Source organism: Magallana gigas, chromosome 7, assembly GCF_963853765.1.
Source record: "Magallana gigas chromosome 7, xbMagGiga1.1, whole genome shotgun sequence".
NCBI lineage: Eukaryota > Metazoa > Mollusca > Bivalvia > Ostreida > Ostreidae > Magallana > Magallana gigas.
Window position 1 is genome coordinate 8,926,796 of NC_088859.1, and position 20,287 is coordinate 8,947,082.

General features: G+C 32.5%; 2 protein-coding genes across 2 annotated transcripts; one reads left to right on the plus strand and one right to left on the minus strand.

Annotated features, from left to right (window-relative positions):
- Nucleotides 1–1,171: 1,171 nt before the first annotated feature.
- LOC109620149 (elongin-C) lies at nucleotides 1,172–7,992 on the plus strand. Its single transcript, XM_034455983.2, has 4 exons — nucleotides 1,172–1,312; nucleotides 3,489–3,672; nucleotides 7,003–7,051; nucleotides 7,310–7,992. The coding sequence occupies exons 2-4, from the start codon at nucleotides 3,504–3,506 to the stop codon at nucleotides 7,449–7,451; spliced, it is 360 nt and encodes a 119-aa protein (XP_034311874.1). The 5' UTR covers nucleotides 1,172–1,312; nucleotides 3,489–3,503; the 3' UTR covers nucleotides 7,452–7,992.
- Nucleotides 7,993–15,582: 7,590 nt separating this feature from the next.
- Nucleotides 15,583–17,192, minus strand: LOC117684334 (uncharacterized). Its single transcript, XM_034455979.2, has 3 exons — nucleotides 16,860–17,192; nucleotides 16,618–16,749; nucleotides 15,583–16,434 (listed from the first exon to the last, which is right to left on the minus strand). Exons 1-3 carry the CDS (start codon nucleotides 17,128–17,130, stop codon nucleotides 15,848–15,850), a joined length of 990 nt encoding a protein of 329 aa, XP_034311870.2. The 5' UTR covers nucleotides 17,131–17,192; the 3' UTR covers nucleotides 15,583–15,847.
- Between the last annotated feature and the right edge of the window lie 3,095 nt (nucleotides 17,193–20,287).

The following is a 20,287-nucleotide window of genomic DNA, read 5'->3' on the forward strand; positions in this document are numbered from 1 at the left end:
CTATACAAGGCAATGTATTACGGAGTAAGAGGGTCCACACTCCAATGGATTAGGGACTTCCTCAGTGGAAGGAACCAGCGAGTAATAGTTGATGGGAAGAGCTCCAACAATGCCCCCGTCCAGTCAGGAGTCCCTCAAGGGAGCGTTCTTGGCCCGCTGATGTTCCTCCTCTTCATAAATGACCTCCCAGAATATGTCCATCAATCCAATGTTAGACTTTTCGCTGATGATTGCGTACTAGTACTCTATCGTAATATCTGTAACAACACTGACACTATTAAACTACAAGAAGATCTCAATAGTTTACTACAGTGGGAAACAGACTGGCAGATGGAGTTCCACCCCAGCAAATGCCAACTGCTGAGAGTCACCAACAAACGAAAACCTGTGACCAACTCCTACAACATCCGTGGACACAGGTTAGAAGTCGTGGACTCTGCCAAATACCTCGGGGTTACCATCCACAAGAACCTCAGATGGAACGAACACATTGATAACATCACTAAGAAAGCAAACTCCACCAGAGCTTTCATTCAACGCAACTTGCAGCACTGCCCACGTAATACCAAGGCAGCATGCTATACAACAACTGGTAAGACCCTTAGTGGAGTATGCATGTACTGTGTGGGACCCACACACAGCCCTTAACATCCAGAAACTGGAGGCAGTACAACGACGATCGGCTCGATTTGTGATGAACAACTACTCACAAACTAGCAGTGTAACATCAATGCTTGAAATTCTCCAGTGGACATCCTTGGAAGAACGTCGAGCCAGAAACAAAGCTATAATGATGTACAGGATAGTGCATGGACTAGTAGCTATTCCATCAACTGAGTTACACCCAACGATGACTTCAGCCAGAGGCCACACAAACAGATTCCTGATTCCCTATGCTAGGACCTTATTATATAAGCATTCCTTCTTCCCAGATAGTATCAGGATCTGGAACAACTTGCCACAGAGAGCAGTGGACAGTACCTCCCTGGATGAATTCCGACAGGAGGTCCTGGCATGCAGTCTACGTTAGAGCACCACCAACTTTTACCCGGTTTTAATCTCACCTGCACTGTATATACATGCACTTGTTGTCACACCGAGCACAAGCCGAAGTGCGATGATACTCCAAGGAGTCCTGCACTTTATTGGAAGAAGAAGAAGAAGAAGAAGTGACAAAGTATAGTATAGAAAAGCTTGGTAGCGATTTCCGTCAGCACCGGCCGTATTTATCTCACGTGACTAATACATCCGGGTGTCTGTTGGTAAGGCCACAGAATAAAGGCCGGAAAACACGACTCCTAGGGTAATTTAGGTAACTATTTTGGTCTTTTTTACATTTATATGCGATGTGTAGATGATATTTGATACTCATGTGAAAATTCAAACTATATTGTTTAAAATTATTCATGTTTTGTAAAGGGCATCCATCGTCATTCATAACAAAGCGAACGTGCGTGAATGATGTTTATAGTGTAAATATTAGAAGAACGCGCAGCACGTGCAAAGTTAAACCTTTAATTTGATTAAATTTTTGTATCCATTAACTAAAGAATTTAATTAATACTTTGTTTAACATAATCAAAGTTATGGCGTGGACCTATTGGTCAACAATGGAAGAATTTTAGGCATGGTGTGCATCACAGCTATTTCATGTACATATGTACAAGCAGTAGTAATACCTATATATAGCTGTTCTGTTTTGGCTTCATTGTACCAAAATGAGTTAGAATATTGTTAGAACACATTTACACATATATAATATCACCCATTCATGTTAATCTTAAAAGAATTTGTTAGCTTTACTTGATTTACTGGCAGGTATACACACATTTCTATGGATGTCTATAAATATATGCATTTTTAATTGAATATGATAAGGAATCGTAGATTTGAGCAGAGATTCATTGACATACACAAAAGTATCTGGTTTTATGATTATCAAGAAGCAAATTATGGAATAGCAGCTGATCTCTAGTTTTACAGGAAAATTTAGGTTTCAGTGCCATTCTAGTGTGCAACCAATTTTCACTAAATACCATTTCTTGCTGGTGTATTGTTACATCATTTTTCGTATACAATTTTATGTGTTGGTAAAATGACTTATCAAAGCAATGGCAAAAAATGGTCCTTGGCAAGAATTGGTCTTAAGGCAGTAGAGTTTCAGTTCCTTGCATACGAAAATCTTGCAATTTATGGAGCACCAAAATTCTAATGAATGTTCTAATTTCCTAACACATGCTGTGTAACTATTTGATGATTAAAATTTCCTCGTTATCATTACGTTATCATTTACTGGTACTTGCATTAGCAAAGTAAAAGTGAAAAAGTGTTCATGCATGTAAAAAAAAAAATTTTATTTGGTCTATGAGCATGTTTAAAAGAAAGTCTGGTTCAAGTTATTTTAATATGAGTTAACAAGAAGAGATATTATATATCAAATTGTTATTTGGTATTTTATTGGGAAATAAGGCCAGACTTTGAATTGTAAGTTTTGTTTACTTGAGAAAGGCTCTACAACATGTCAACCCAGATTTTACCTTACCGCTACTGATCTGCAGCTTTTAACTTATTGTGGACTTTATCAACCTTTATGAAAATTTAAATCATGTTTGTAATAAGGTATTCCGAATGAACAAAATCAACACACAGGTCCAGTAGAACTTCACACAAAATCTAATAAGACCTCAAAACTCAACTGAAATGTTATTTACTTATATGTTCTTATTTTGAAACTCATTTTTAAAAAAACTCATTCATTGTTCATTGATTCCCAATATACTTGCCTATTCTTGCCAGTTGCAACTGTTGACAAGCATTGAGTACAGCAAAATAGTACCTGTCAATATTTTTTTGAAGTCGAGAGTTGCTGTACTTTAAGGCTTATGTGTGTTGTTAAAATTCATGAAATGATTTTTAATGATTATCATTAGTGAGAGGGATGTCTCTTGTTGAAATTTTTTTGCAATATTTAGGCCCCTAATGTTAAGTTCATGGGAATCAGAAGTAAAATGCGAAACTTGCGGCCATGGCTGTTGTGTTAACTTTACACAGTGAAATTGCAAGTTACAGACGAGAGGTAAAATAACATGAAATGTAGGTGGATGATGAGGTAAACTGTGAACTATATACTGGTAAGTTTCTGACATGTGATGGTACAAAGTGCACATGGTACCGAATGTCGAAATCTCAGAAAAACCAGTATGTAGAAAATTTTACATGTTCTGACTATTAATTTTCCTCAGAGAATGGTGATTGTTTTATAAGGAGTGAATTTCAGGTATTTGTACTGTGTGTGATTTGAGGAAATTCTAATTACAGAGTTCCAAATACACACACATCCCCTGGCTACAGTGAATTGTACAAAAAAGATTTGTCTCGTGCCACCTTACCATATTTTCATAACTTTTATTGTGAAGTTTTGTGATTGACTACATTAAAAAGTTTAATAAACCAGTAAGCAATTTCACTCATTATTTGATTTTTTTTAGAGATCTAAACTGACCATGTCAGACTCCAAAGATGACAAGGGTGATGAGGAGAAGACCTATGGGGGCTGTGAGGGGCCTGATGCCATGTACGTAAAACTGGTGTCCTCAGATGGCCATGAATTCATTGTCAAGAGAGACCACGCTTTAACATCTGGAACGATTAAGGCCATGTTGAGTGGTCCAGGTATGATACATTGTGCATTTTGTTAAAGAAAAAATTCACAGCGAAAAGGGAATTAGTTTCACATAATTCATTTTTCATTTTTTGAATGTTTTGAAAGTTAAAATGTGTTATTTTGGTGGAAGACTGCACACATTTTTGTTTCTGATTAATTTAACTTTTCTAAAAGGCTTTGATCGTTAAAATTTTTAAAACAATAGTCTTGTTGTAAAACACCTTATTCTTCCTTGAAGAATTCTAGTTTATTTTGATTTCATTATAGGGAAGTTAACAGTAATTTTTCAAAACACAACTTTCGTTTTATTTGCTCACCTGAGATAAAGGCTCAAATGAGCTTTTCTGATCACATTTTGTATGTCGTCAATCTGTCATCTGTAACTTTTCTTCACATTTTGAACTTCTTTCTAAAACCACTTGACCAATTTCAACTTTCATTCAAAGTGGAGAAAACCTTAAAACTGTAAAAAAAAAAGGGGATGCATTTTAAAAAATCTTCTTCTTTAGAACTATACTGAGTCAAATTCAACATAATTTAGTAAAAATCATCCATATGGAAAGGAAGGTATAAATTGCAAAAATTAAGGACTAAAACTGTTCCAAGTTTGAGTTAATTACAGAAAAATAATAGAGAGGGGTGGTTTAATCAGTTTATAACTTCAGGTTCAATATTCTTTATCTTGAAAACGAGGTTATTTGTTTGAAGTAGCCATATAGGAAGCATGATAAATGGGTCAATCTAACAAAGATGAATTTGTTTGTTGTAAAACAGTTCACATGCAGAGTTATCTTTCAAACATTCAAGATATATTGGTGCCGATTTTGTGAAGTAAATTGGGGTTAAATATTTCAATGCGTTGACATTCTCACTGTGACGGTGGTTTTAGCTTGTTTTGATTTTTGTTTCATTTTCATTAAGTATGCTTTTTAACTTTGGGAACTATTGCCTGTATTTTGGAATTTTTACGTATCAAATCAAACATTGACTTCAGTTAATCAGACAGCTGACTGTTTACCTGCGCCAAATAAACTAAATCTGATGCATTTACAACATACTAAAATACAGATCTTTCTATTGGTAATTCTGTATGCATTTTCTCTGCATAAGGGTTAATTAATGCAATGTGTTTTGTTAAAATGCTCAGCACTTTCTCGAGTCTATGATATGTCAATACATTGATTGAAATAACTCTTTAACATATCACGTGACAACTTTTTTCAATTGAGTGTATTCATCGATCAAGTGAATAAGGTTATAAAATGTCACACGAGTTCACGGCAGGTAAACAATGGTCATTTACTTTGGAAAAGACCAATTAAATTTTTGTAAATTTGAGTAACTGAGCGCATTGGAGTACAATTTTCTTCTGTCAGGAAGGAAATTTTCAAATAAAATACAATAACTAGTAAGAAATTGAGGATAAAAAAAGTAGATATCTTGCATAGGATCTTATTTTCAGGAAAAATGGTAGGTACATATGTCAAAGATTAAGTTAGCTGCAATAATGTAACCCTCTCCAATTTTTTATATCTGATGTTTAGGCCAGCATTTTTTGAAATTTCGATTTACAAACCCGCCGACCCTATTTTTTTAAAAATTCAAATAAAAATAAAAGGACCAGAACTAGCTATTAATTTTATTTTTTCCTCCGACCCGAAATTTTCTTTCTGGTAAAAATAAAAATAATGTTGATGCAATCACGTACATGTAGTCTGAATTATTGTTTTTCATGCATTGATTAAAAAGACCAAGTTCTTTCCGATCAAGTCACAGGCACTAGAAGTCACAAAAAAAAACACCATTGGGCATACTCCTGTTTGCTTTCGTCCAACCCTACAATTTACGACCCTATTAAGTTTTGTGATCGGCAACTTAGCCAGAATTTCCTCAAGAAAGAGAAGTTGAAGTCTTTTTCTATCACAATTCCGTAAATTAAAAAAAAAAAACCTCATTGGCGCAAGAAAATGATAAGTTACTTATTTAAAAAAACATTTTTTGCAAAATAAATTCTAAAATAATCATAATTTAACCGTTTGGAAATAGATCCTCTACATAACGGTTGTAAGTGGGTCATAGGGTTGGACTAATAACCCTAAACAGACTGAACACAGGAGCCTTATGACTGAAGGAAAGAGAATGATTTTATTTGTCATTAAGCTAACAAAATAACGAAACATTTCCTTCATTAAAGGTATAATTACATAAATAAATAAAATTTTAAAAATTAGTTCGTCTTTTTTAAATAAAAAAAAATTGTTTGATTTTTTACTGACATTTATGGACATGCTTCTAATCCAATTTATTTTCAGTAACAATATTTTATATTTTGAATTTGTGAATAGCATTGTTAACTTAATCAGATGAAGGATTTCTCAAACTTCTTCCTATTTTTCTGCAAGGAAGAAGTGAAAACTCCCTTAATTTTTTTGGTCTTAATGTATAGGTACAGTATGTACTTGCATATATATACATGTAATTATATATAAAAAAAAAAACCTTTGTTTTTATACATGCATATACAATATATTAACACAAATTTTTAGTGCCCATGGATAAAATATGTTATGATAAGAACATCATCAACAACCAAAATTACTTATATATTTAAAAAATGGCAGCTCCTGGACATGTGTTCTTATTTTAAAAATAAAAAAAATATTGTTGAAAAATTGTTTTATTTTTATTTTTTTTCTCGACGGACAAATTTTTCAATTTTATTTTTATTTTTTTTCCCTCCTCCTACCCAAATAATTTGAAAAATATTTCGTAAATCTAAAAATTAAAAAATGCTGGCCTTACTGGAGAGAGCTACAATTCCATAGGATCTCTGTATGGTGCAAAATTATTTTTTCAATGTGGCCGACTTTGGTCTGAAAAGATTGCTTTTATGTTTGACTTCCTTTTGATAAAATGATTTATTAATTCAGGTTGAACAAACTAATCATATATAAATCAAAACCAGATAAAACACACCAGCAAAAATATATGTAAATTTGGGATTTTTGTTTTATTATTGAGGGGCCATATGGCACACTATCCTTTGAATGCCAATATAAAGCCATTGTTGCTCAGATGAGCGATGTGGCCCATGGGCCTCTTGTAACTAATTTTTCTAATTAGACATTTCCCGATTGAACATACATTTGTTCCCTCAAAAATCATTAAAAGTACAAAAGAAAAGTTGATATGTAGGAAATACCAGTGGATCATTTGTAAAGGTTAAAAAGAAAGAAGGAAGCTAAAAACTTACTGGTATATGGAGATAAAAAAAAACCAGACAGTTGAGTCTATTGAGACAACAACAGTAATTTTAAATCTATCTTATTTTTTTTCAGGACAGTTTGCAGAAAATGAGACAAATGAAATAAATTTTAGGGAAATACCGTAAGTACTGATGTTATTTATATTCTACTTTGATGAGTAAAGATTAGTAAAGATAGGTCAACGCTTCAATTGCAATGGTATACAGAACAGCTCACAAGTATGTGACAAAAACATCATGAACCCCCAAAAAAAACCAAACTCTTGTTCTAGATCTCAAATTTTCTGCATTGTAAAGTTGATATCATAAATGTAGGATGCATGTCTGTTATGAGTAATGATAAACAGTAAATGTATTTATTTGCACAATGTGTATTTTAGGTCACATGTTCTTCAGAAGGTGTGTATGTATTTCACATACAAGGTTCGATACACCAACAGCTCCACAGAGATCCCCGAGTTCCCTATAGCACCTGAAATTGCATTAGAGTTACTTATGGCTGCCAACTTCTTAGATTGCTGAACAAGAGTTAATATTTATTATATTTGCTTTGTTTGATCCCATTCTTTTGTTGGTGCCAAAATAAGTTTCTATTTGCATGAAGTCATCATAATATTTAGATCCCCCATATAAAGATCAATGAGGAGAGAAAAAAAAACATGGCACTAAGTATGTATTTATAATTATGTATGGGTATTGCAGGAAAACAAATGTGAGGTGATGTCTACTTTATTAGATTATATTGTGTATTCAAGGATTAAGAACTGCTAAAATAACTTGTAAAAGCCAGTTTCAGTTTATATTATATGAAAATTTGATTGTATTATGCTTTATATTTCTTTATTGTTTATTAAAGTATTATCAAAATTAGTTCAGTTGCTGTATAAAGCCATTGTAAGGAGGGTTGCCCTGCATTATGCACTGTGATGTTTGTGTTAGGATTGTTTGAGCTTTGATGTACTTGGACAGAGGCAAATGAAAGTAGGGTCCATGTTGTTGTATATCATTCAGTGTTATGATTCATTTAGATTTTCGTCATTAAATCCTTTCTATGTAAGGAAAACAGAGTAGTTTTTATTCTCCAACATGTATTAGACAGAAGGGAAACGTAAAAATTATTTCATCCACTAACTATATACACATGTAATTTTGCTCCGAATGACACAAGCATTACATGTACCTATGGCATTATTTAAAAAAAATTGGCAAGGGATGGACTGCAAAATAGCACTATTGTGTTTCATATTTTAAAAAGTTTAAGGCGTGTAAAATGTACATTGTCAATATACAATGTTAAACTTTGGTAATAAGAAAGAATTTATTTTTTTATGTATACATTACTTCTGATTTCATTTACTGAAAAAAAGCTTATATTGCACAAACCAAACCTATTTTGTCTGCGTGACATAAAAACTTATAAATTCACTGGACCTTACATGGTATATTTAAACTTTAAACAATATGATTTCCTTTTATCGGTTAAATCCCCTTTCAACACCAAATAACAGAAATTGAATTATGGTGAAAGAATTCAATAGCTATCATTTCAAAGTTTATTTATAAGGGTTGGGTAGAATGAATTTGGAGCATGATTTTTATTAATGGAACAGTTGTATCCTCAATACCGGTTAGACGATGCACAAATTAACACAATAAATTATTGAGTGGCGAAATGATATTTTGCAAGAAATATGGATTGAGCACTGCGACAGCTGCGCAATCGGAAAAAATAGAAAAGGCGACTGCGGCAAACCCTCGTATTAATATCAGTGCTTTTAAGGCTCTGAAGGTGTCGAAATCAGCTATTTTCAAAAACAAAATAAAATGCCATGTAAAAAAGGCTTGTTTGATTCATAATTTGATTTATTAATGACTCTAAATTAGGCCTAACAGAGTGAATTTTTTTATTCATGTTAAAGAGCTGTCAAAATAAGGAAAAACAACCAATGAATGAAAATGTATCGCAGAATAAGTCTCGTGGAGACCCCGGTCCCAATACTCTATTACTCAACTCTAATGCTTGCTATCCCCCTAAAGCCCAATTCCCTCCTTTTTACATGTACTTGATGATCTACCGCTGCGCATTATAATATACATGTATGTCAATTTAATTTCGTACACTTATAATACGGAAAATCTTTTCGAGGACGGAAATTCGTTTCGAGACAGAATGTCGCTTGATCATGCATGTTCTTATGAAAAAAGTTGTCATAACAAGTTGCTGTCCTTTAAAAAAGGACTACAATACGTGGACCATTTGCATGTGTTTCCAACGAAAACGTGAAAGTCTTAAGATTATCAGAGAATCCACCGACTTTAGCCCTCTGCTTTTAACCACTAAATTTGTACGTTGTATTACGTATTCATGTATGTATAACCCTGACTTTTTATCTCAGAACTTAAAGGGTCCATACTTCTAAAATAATTATCTATCTATGAATGAAGTTTGCATGAATAGTATCAGGCATTCGGGGAATTCTACTATTTGCGCACACATTACGATTCGCACTACTTTGTTAACTATGCAGTGACAGCTTTGTGTAAATTAAAAATTTCATATTTTGATGCATTTTTTCTTGAGATTTAAACTTTTATGCAGTGACATAATTATTCAATCAAACTTAAATGCTTAAAAAAATTTAATCGGGGAGTTCTCTAGGCTCGCCTACTATAAAAGTAAAGTTAAGTTACATGTGTATTCGGAAAACAAAAAAACATAAATTATCATATGCTATTTGATGCATGATGTAGTTTCGGAATAACATTAACTTATTTCATAATACTGATAGTTCATATCACATGCCAATAATTTCTTTAAAAGGAATACTTTGTTTCTGTACTGTTTACCTACAACTTTACAATTACAGCGCCTTTGAACTTATGTGTGCAAATGGCACGGAATCCCGATCCCGATTCAGATAAACGTGTGCGAGCCTGGTTCCCTGAGCTACCCATTACGCACAAGAACCAGGCTAGCGCATGCGCAGGCTGAATTTTCCCCATAGCATCCGGTTGAACCTCGCTTATATATTTTCTGCGTGGACCTCAGGGTCCACGCAATACACTTTTTTTGCTTATATGCCCCAAAATCCATTATGAACTTTTTTCATAACTTACATGTAGTTGTTTTAGAGTACCGTAATTTTAGCTTCCTTATTTTCCGTGCAGACCAAATTTTCAGAGAGTTTTTGCATTGGGATATCTTCGAGTTGTTTTGAAACACATATTTTAACAATTTTTCAATATTTCTATCGATATACATTGACATATTAAACTGATATTTCATAAAAGTCCAGAAAAGATGAACTCCAATTTTTGCTTAAAATTAGCTAATTTCATGCCATATTTCAAATTTTACATCATAGACCCATACTTTTGGTTTTATTTTCTAAATTTATAACATTTTTCTAACAACTCTGTGATAATTTGAGAAAAAGTTTGAGACTTTTTAATAATTTCATTGCATGTTGAATCGTTAATGGCTAAAAATAGGGTTTTGTTAAAGAAGAGCTGTGCATCTTGCATTGAAATCGTCAGCAGATCTAAAATTCAATTTCTGTACGTTGTGCGCTGTTTTGATTGGGTTTGTGAATCATATAACATTTGAAATATCAACAGACGCTGTTACAGCGCACTTAAAAAATATTTCGCACTCTAAATTTTTTTTTCAAGCTTCGTTAAATTTGGGACCAAATCAACGCACTTTGATTTTTTTTCAAAAACCATAAAAAACCCAAACCTAAACAGTTCCTTAAATCATGAGAATCCTATTCCGGGGGAGTAGGTAGTGGTTATAACTTCATTTTCACTGTTAGTTTCCTTATATTTTTACTTCAATTTTTAACTGTGTGTGTGTGTGTGTGGGGGGGGGGGGGTTGCAACTCCATCATAATTCAATTTTCTATATTTAATTTAAAAAACATGAAGAAGAAACAAAAGTCATATTCGATAGCCAAGGGTTTCTGATCCGCATCGCTAGGGTTCACGAGTAGCGATGCGAACCAGAAACCAAGTTGCGAGAAATCCGCCCCCCCCCCCTCTCTCTCTCTCTCTCTCTATGTTTCGTGCCTGCACAAGGTGATTCGTAAAAAAAACTCTACTTCTTTTTCTTTTTATACCTATTTAACCTTTGCATGACTCAGATATCCCATGTATTGCTATTCTGGTTTGTTGAGACACCAGTCCAACCCCTACAAATCTCCCTTTTCCACAAAAAAACCCCCAAAACCAAAAACAGAAAAAAACAAAACATACCAAAACAAAACATGGTTTTTTTTTGGAACAGTGTTCCTTACCAAAGTACAAAGTATTACATGTAATCTTTTGTCTCTCGAAGTTTGACTGAAGTCGGCCCTGTGGTGAATAATGTCAAGGACAAGGACAGATACGACGATGACAGACGCCAGACAAATTTCAATTAGACCTTCAGCTCAGGTCAGGTAAAAGTACACATGCACTTTTCTTGTGCTTGAATATCTCTTCAAACATTATTTCCATGCAACATAGACCTATGACGTTGGTGCTAAATCTGTATTCATTATTAAATTTCTACAACCAAGTGTATGGCCGACTGTGCTTAAGTACTTCTGTAGGGAAAAGAAACCTTGTAAAGATTTCAATCTCTGAGCGACATAAAAAATGCTAGAAATACCTTTTCTCTTGAATTCTACCTATTTTAATGTAATATTTCATAGGCGATACCGAATGAAATGAGGTGAGTAAACTTGATTCTACGGTAAGGTCTGGTATACTTGTCTACACATGTATCAAGTAATTTAGGGATTATATCAAGAAGCTCGAAGCTGTGAATACACGTTGTCTTCATGAAGGGGGGGGGGGGGGGGGGGGCTTAGGGGTTCAGCCCCCCCTACTTTTTCTCGCAGGAAAGATAATTGTTCCTAAATTTACCTTGAAATGATGGAAATATTGAGATGTTGGAGTGATAGGTAAACTAGACCCCCTGCTTCCGACGCCACTGCTATTTATATACAAATGTATCATCATGGACATAATATGTGCATCATTTACTTGAAATGGATCGTATTTATAAATGCACTCTCCTCTGTTTTTTCGTCCCACTAAGCAAATCATATCTTATATAGTGAAAAATGAAAACTTATCAATACGAAAGATTCTATAATTAAATTAGCGTAATGATTTTAAGGTAGCTCACTATATTAATGCTTAGGCCTATACTTTTTACAACACAACGTAGCAAGTTGGCGATATAACTGTATATAAAATATAAATTTTATCACATGTTTATCTCAATAAACGGTGGATATCACTCATGGGACATTTTTTTTTATATTTCACTGTGTGTTCTTACGCCACGTGACGTCATCGCCAAGGCTCGCCTCGCCAAGGCTCGGTAACAAAAAACACACAGCTCGTTGGATAAAAATCATATACAATCGAAAATCATGAGAGATCCTATATGTATTTTTGAAATGCTGTTTAGGTACAATGGTAACACTATTAAACTATTCATTTGCCAATAAAAATTTTTAAATAATTTAAAAATTCACAATATTTTGAATGCAATAATCTTATTCTGTATAGCTGAAACTGCTGCAATGTCTTACTATTTGTGTTTTAAAAAAAGCTCAAATTGGCCATTCTTATTAATCTTTTGCTTATGTTACCATGACAACCGGTCCTAATAGCAACCGTTTAAATTAGTCTTGCGTCTTAATTCATCAAAGAGTATCAAAATACGAAATCGATGACTATGCGCCGCCACCGAATTTTGATATTTACAGAGAATGGGTCTTTAAAATATTATTTAAAGAACAATGCGAAATTTAAAGGAAACTAATTTAAATCAATAATTGGAGATCTTGTTTTTAAATGTGTTCATTTTCCATATAAAACACAATTTTGCTAGTTTTTGTTTTACCCAATCTGTAAACACTTTTGAGTAAAATAAAATCACTGAAATCTGGGCTTTTTCTCTCTTATTCAATGGTCAATATACATGTTTTCCTGTAAATTTATAATAATCAAATAAAAACATGCTCACGATATGTAAAATTCAAATAAAAAAGATTGTGCGGAACTATCATTTCATTTACAAAGAGATACATAATAACCACATATTAAGTTTTCTTATCCTTTATATATAATTTGAACAAAAGATTGAAACAATTAATCTGGGTCCGCGTTTATCCCGACTGCCACCTTTTGCCAAGCTTTGATTTTATTCCGTAATTAACCTTCCGTGATTTCTTTAAAACATTCTACTTTCTCATGCCCAAATAAGCACTAACATCCCGTTTTTTACCGATAGCAGCCGTTTAGGTACTACACGGTGTATATACAACTTATGCATCATGTTAGCCGTTTTCTGCTGGGATAAGATATCAATGTAAGGTATTCTGAACCAATTTAACCGATTTCGGTTAAAATTTTAATGTTTCAAATTCATCAGTCACAGGCGCTCGAGGACAGGACCAACCCCCTCCCCTTCCATCCCAAACCCTAAGTATCTAGACCCCCGGAACATTACTCATTTTTTAGAATTGATTTATCATTTTATGACATATTCATAATTATGTGCAATGAATGCATACATTAGATTATAAATATATCATAAAATGATAATTTAATTTAGAATTGAGTAAAGTCCCGGGGGTCTCGATACTTGGGGTGGGGGATGGAAGGGGAGGGGGTCGGTCCTGTCTTCTAGCACCTGTGGATTCAGTGAGGCATTTCTAGTAGTCAACCAATATTAGAATGTCAGTCGTCGAGTTATAAGCGAGATACAGAGCTCACAATTCCTCGCTATGTAAACAAGGTTCGTGTCATATTTTTGTTTACATATATTTGAATGTTGAAAAGAAAATTCCAGGTTTAGACTTAAAACGAATGCATCAAAAGCTAGGAACTGTTCATTTATGTCCTCTGTTTTACCGGTATATTGAACCAATTGAAATTTTCCAATAAAAATGACTTACGGAAGTTTAATAGTCATTTATTTCTTTTTTGTTTAACATTCAGATAAGTAAAAAACTCTTTTTTATGCGAATTTATTTCATCAGCTTGGTTTAAAATATAGACCTAACTCATGTCTGGTGTAAATTTTCACGTTTATCAAAGTGCAAAAATAAGAATAAAAATCCTCTTAAGCTTTTTTCCCTTTTTCAAAATTAATACATGTAAACCATTATCATTAAGACATGTTGTGATGCTTTATAATAAGTCTGTAAAGTGGGTAATTAGTAGATAAAACAATAAAACGATGAAAACAGTCTGATATAGTATAAAACAAATATAATACAAATAGACAGCTGCACATTTATTGGGTGCAATGTATGTTAAAAAATGTTACACGGGTCAAGGTGAACACGTGTTCGTAATGTTTGTACCGCATAATTTCTAAAACCATCTTGTTTTGACATTTCTACAAGCACCAATCCTGTCTGCATCCACAAGGTCGGGCAGCACGTGTTACAGATGCACACTGATATTTTCAACACCCCTATCTATCATTTTACGTAACATAGTTTGGCTATGTATGTTACATGTTAAAGATAGATTAATAAAAGGATATTTTAATAGCAACCAGTTTCGTTATAAAAGCCATAAACAAGGATTATGGTTTTTTTTACCCACTATAGATAATATTTCAAGTAGTTTTTACTAAATACATCACTTTAAATTCAACAAAACTAAAAAATTATAGAATTCAATCGACTAAAGATTGCACAATAAGTTTTAGGTGTATGGATATTTTTTGAATGATTCTACTTTATGAAACTGCAAAATCATTTTTATGAAATGTTTTATTTCCTAAAGCTTAACAATATTATATTATTAGATATGAATCTAAATGTGCTAAAAAGCATATGAAGAGAATTTTAATAATATCAGACAAGTTATGTTTTAAGCTAGCAATTAAATTTTAATTAATTCGTTGCAAATTGGTAACGAGCAGATAAAAATGTAGTTTTGACGCATATTATATGCTATCATATTTCAAGGGCATTGTATTAAAATCTAATACAGAGGCAAATATTATTCAAATGTTTTGTAGTTTATGACAATCTAATGCCAAGAACTTATTACGTAATAAAAGAGTAAAACCATATTTATCAGGACACGTGTTGAATACTTTCAAAGTCTTAGTGTGTATTCAATGTTATAAATGTTTTATTTGAAAGATTTCGTCAGGTGCTTAGCACTTTTAAAAGTTCTTGTAAAACATTTTTGATATAATGTCAAATTGCATAATTCTGTTAAGTGGAAGTCTAGCAGAGAAGAGGCCATGAACTCTATCGTATATATGGGATACATACCTTTTTGTTTAAAGAGTGGATTCAACCTTGAGGCAATAGACATGTTAGCATACTCGAAACACATAAAACATTGGCACTCTTGTGTAACAATGAATTTTCAAAATTAGGATAAGAAAAAACCCTTTTCATATCAAAGAGTAATTTTACCAAAGCCAACTTTTTTCACTTTATAGCTGCGTTCTTCGCTTGATCTAAACAGTACCATTTTTTAATTTTAAATTAATGAATATAAAGAGATGTATTTAATATTAGGTATGTTTCGGTTGAATATGAAATCAAGGGAAAATAATGCTAATCCTTTAAGTGGATAATCAAAAACAAACACAACACACTGCTTTTACATAAAAAAGACACAATTGAAATATACTCTTTTATTAGGTTACATATGCAGTGGTTAGAAGCATGGATTAAAATGAAACAATGTAAGAAGTGTTCAATACACGAACGTTTTAAAAACGATGACTAAATGAATGAAAAATCATAAATATTAATGTGAGATGACAAAATCTATCGATGTAAATCATAACATACTTCTAATGTGAGACATCGAAAAAAGGACGGATGATAAGGATCGCCGCGAAACATTGATTTTAGCAAATAAAAAAAACTCGACGAAGCAGTTCAATTTGAGCTGCACTCAAGAACTCGCATCTGGGAAACAACTATAAAAAACAAAGAGCCAGATGCGCCACGAAACACAATGCCTTGTGAGCCATACTTGGATGGTCTACAACAACTGTGATCCAGCAGAGAGACATCCGGACAATACGCGTATAATCTTCGCAAAATTTCGTAGTTTTTTAGCATATTGATAGGCTTGTTCATAGCGCTGACGCAGTTTCTAGATTGTGCACATTTTCCTTCACATGCGTTTGCGTTATAGGTAAGTGGAAACGAAATGAACTTATCCCACCCCAGTTCGGCAAAATCGACAGTCCATGGAACAACGTTACACGTGTCATTTCTGGGATCCATCTTTTCCGTATCTCGTTTGAATCTAGAAATCCCCATATTGTCTAACTCGTTATACACCTTGTCTTTTGTTAAATTTCTGTAGATCACAAAAAACGAGTAAGTCGGTTCATGCTGTCTGAAACAATCTGAGGAAGGCACTATTCTGATAGTCGATAACATAGAGGAATGTTCCATTGCCAGTAGATGATCAATATTAAAGAAAACGTATTCGTTGATGCGTCTACCATCCAATTCTAAGAATAAATAAAAAAAAAATATTCGTGATAGTAAAAACATTAAGGTATTCTATATATTAACTTTATTTGTACTGAATATAGTAGGTCGCTCCGATAAGAACATGTCATATTTCATTTCACTGAGTGTAGTAATAATAATACAAATAATGTAAGAATATTTTAAGAAATCGAAAATCTTACTGATGTCATTTTCCACCCAAACGAAACGACAGGAACTGGGTGTAGATGATGTCATTATGAGATCCACCCCAGTGACGTCATGGTCCGCCAGAATTTCTCTAATGTCCAATTCATACCCACCATTCACGTTTTCTGAAGCAAAGATAAGTTAAATTAGATTTTTTAAATTTTCTTTTCAAAACAATATTGTAAAATCATTAATTACTTTTTCATTTTTTTTATGACAAACAAAGAAACTTTACCTAATGAATGAAAGGAAATATCGGAATTTTCATCGCTGTTAATGGCATCTACGGACTCCATAAATTTGTCCAGTAAACGTTGCATAGACAAAGGAAGGTTCTTTGTGAAGGAGTTACCCATGTTAAGCATTTTATCTGAGAACAATGGTCCACCATTCACAAAACAATATACACAAAACATTAAAAAAATGCCACTTGATCTCATTAACAAGCCCATGATTCTATGATAAAGTATTCGTGATGTTTGGAATGTGATTTGAAAATGTTTCATTTTATATAAACAGGGGGTCAACACTAGGTTACCAACACTGATGTTAAATAGGGTGACGGTACACGTGTCAATGTTGTGTATCACGCCATTCACAGACCCATCCCTCCCCAGAAATGTGTATCGGTACCAATGCTGCATTTAATTAAAAAAAAAACAATAAGTGAAATCAACGAATGAATACAGCAGTGCTAAAATATAATCTAATTAATTGCAAACATATCATCTAATCGTATATGACATAGAAAATGTCTAAGAAATAGAAGAATAGATGCATCAAATTGGCAGAAACATACATGTATAATTATATTTTTATGAGTCTGCAGAAATGGCTAATCTATAATTATATGATTCGACTTTTCTGTTTTCAATCTTAATTCTCATATTGTTGGTATTTAAACATAAGGTCTGAGCAAAATAGAATCATATTTCGCATTTAATAATGATTCAAAATCTCCAGCAAAATCTCTCAATTATTAAGGACAGAAATCGTTACATTTTGTTTGAAATGTAATAATATTTTTGATTCCCGTTGCAAATGACTTTCAACCGTATAACTTGGAACTGCTTTTGCGTATTGAGATCTATACACTAAATAATAATAAATAACATGCAATCAAATATAAGAAATCGTTAAAAAGAAGAAAGCATAGTTGCATCATTCAGATTAAATCAAATATATCTCCTTTACAGAGCTCTATGAATAACGTAGTTTTTTAAATTAAAATGTGCCTTAGATAAAAGGTATAAATTGCCTTAACATTATTTGACAGTAATTAAAAAAGCAAAAAATCACATTTTTGATAAACAGTTTCCAGTAAAAAGATGTTGTTTCTTACATTCAATAAGCATGATAACTAAAAAAGTTATTATAATGAATTAAAATTATCCAGGTGAAAATAACATGAAAACTCTAATACTAGTATTCAGTAAACTGATGGTTACTGAGATGTACATCTGGAAAAGTGACTGAAAGGATAACGTAATCTTCTACGTCTGCAGGAATTGTCTTGAAAAGTGACTGAACGGATAATGTAACTTTCTACGTCTGTAGGAATTGTTTTGAAAAATGAATGTTGAGCAACAATGCACCTCAGTGTGTATTCAAAATGATCTAATTATTTAACATACGATTTACAAGATAGCTATTGACATTATTCTGTTGCTAATCGCACTGGAACTGTTGGTGAGAGGACAGACGGGATGGAAATAAATAAATAAATAAATAAGGAAAGGTCATTCAAGATATTCTTCTCAAGATCTTGATATATTTAATGGTTAATTAATTGTTGTAATATTAATTTTGTCTGAACCGCGAACTTGAGAAAACTAATTAGGTCTCAAAAATATAGAAGAAAACATATAGAAAAATCGTAAAATTTCACGAGGCTGTCGTACGTATATATATATATATATATATATATATATATATATATATATATAAAGCACTAGAAATGGCTAACGACACGAACAATAGATATTGTCATTTTCTATTGTTCGTGTCGTTAGCCATTTCTAGTGCTTTTTATATTCAGTTTACTGGTTTAGTATCTACATATTAGATCCGACACTTTAAAGATTCTTATTGTTGTTGAATCTATTCAGTGCTTTATATATATATATATATATATATATATATATATATATATATATATATATATATATATATATATATATATATATATATAAACACAAAAATATGTCCAATGCTCAAACAACTTTTATCTATAGCGCTTTCGCCCTACCGGGCTCTTCGGTAGATTTAAAAACAAAGTAAACAATATTTAATAAACTTGTTTACTTTGTTTTTAAATCTACTGAAGAGCCCGGTAGGGCGAAAGCGCTATAGATAAAAGTTGTTTGAGCATTGGACTTATTTATGTGTTTATTCATCCCCGGTACCAAGAAAAAGGATTTATTGAATATATATATATATATATATATATATATATATATATATATATATATATATATATATATATATATATATATATATATATATATATATATATATTAACACTGCGCAAAAACCCAAAGTAAATTCTATTTTAGTCTGCTTGTACATGTGTTTGTCATTTTCCAGAGTAGTATCCTTGAACTGATGTCATGTAAATGGGGCCACATATGTTTATGCCAAAATGAGTGAATAAATAGTGTTTCTCAGCACAGCTTGAAAAAGGGAGGATCGGTTGGTTGTGAAAATTTCTAATATATTTATACATGTCATCCTGAACAGTCATAATTCATGAGAGGAAACTGTGTAATCCATCAAGTCAACTGAATGTAAACTGAAAACGTGCCTTTTGTTATCCTACAGTCGGCTTTCAATTTACTGAATTTCACTTTTCATTCTCTGATTTCACCTTTGACAGCATTTCTACGTACCCCTAACATACATTCATAGATTACGATAATAACGTATGTGTTTTCCTACGAGGGTTGGTTTGGGAACCTGAAACATGCTACTTAGTATATATCTATATATTTAATATTGCATTAATTAAAAAAAGAAAACGTGCATTTAAAATCTTAAAGTTATAGCATTGCTTTACAAAGTTCATAGATTATATAATAAATTAAACGATAACTAACACATTAGTCTTTTGGGATTGAAATATATTTTTACTTTACTCCCAGTAACATATTATTCTACTGATAACTTGTCAATGTCGAGGAGAAACGCAGCAAACATCTCAGCATAGTCCGAGAGTACGCACTTCACCGAGACGAAATGTGTCCAATGTCCCTCCTGCAATCGCAAATGTGCTTCTGCCTTTTGTTTTATCTCATCTATGAAAACACAACAATTCGCCATCCTTTGTATAGGAGAGGCTACCAAGGTACCAGATATTGAAGTCCTGAAAAACTTATTCTTAGCTCATTTAGAATTTAAAATTTGTTTACAACTATGCATTAGATAAAAGTGTATTTACAAATAATTATTTTTAACTTGAAGATTTTACCTGCAAATAAATGCATTAACTGATTTTTGAAACGGTCTATAAATGTCTGGTACATTGTTAAACAATTGATTTGGATTTATAAATATGTATTTGATTGAAATTGCATTGATATTTTCGTTCCAAATTAATAATTTAAAAAAAAGAATTTTATCCTGCTTTGGCAGCAAAACTTTTTGTACTATGACACTAGCTCTTTG

Coding starts and splice junctions, on each gene's coding strand:
- LOC109620149 (XM_034455983.2), top strand. CDS start 3,504: ATGTCAGACTCCAAAGATGACAAGGGTGATGAGGAGAAGACCTATGGG. Junction 3,673..7,002: donor GGCCATGTTGAGTGGTCCAG/GTATGATACATT, acceptor ATTTTTTTTCAG/GACAGTTTGCAGAAAATGAG. Junction 7,052..7,309: donor ATAAATTTTAGGGAAATACC/GTAAGTACTGAT, acceptor TGTGTATTTTAG/GTCACATGTTCTTCAGAAGG.
- LOC117684334 (XM_034455979.2), bottom strand. CDS start 17,130: ATGAAACATTTTCAAATCACATTCCAAACATCACGAATACTTTATCAT. Junction 16,750..16,859: donor TATTTCCTTTCATTCATTAG/GTAAAGTTTCTT, acceptor TCTTTGCTTCAG/AAAACGTGAATGGTGGGTAT. Junction 16,435..16,617: donor TTGGGTGGAAAATGACATCA/GTAAGATTTTCG, acceptor ATTTATTCTTAG/AATTGGATGGTAGACGCATC.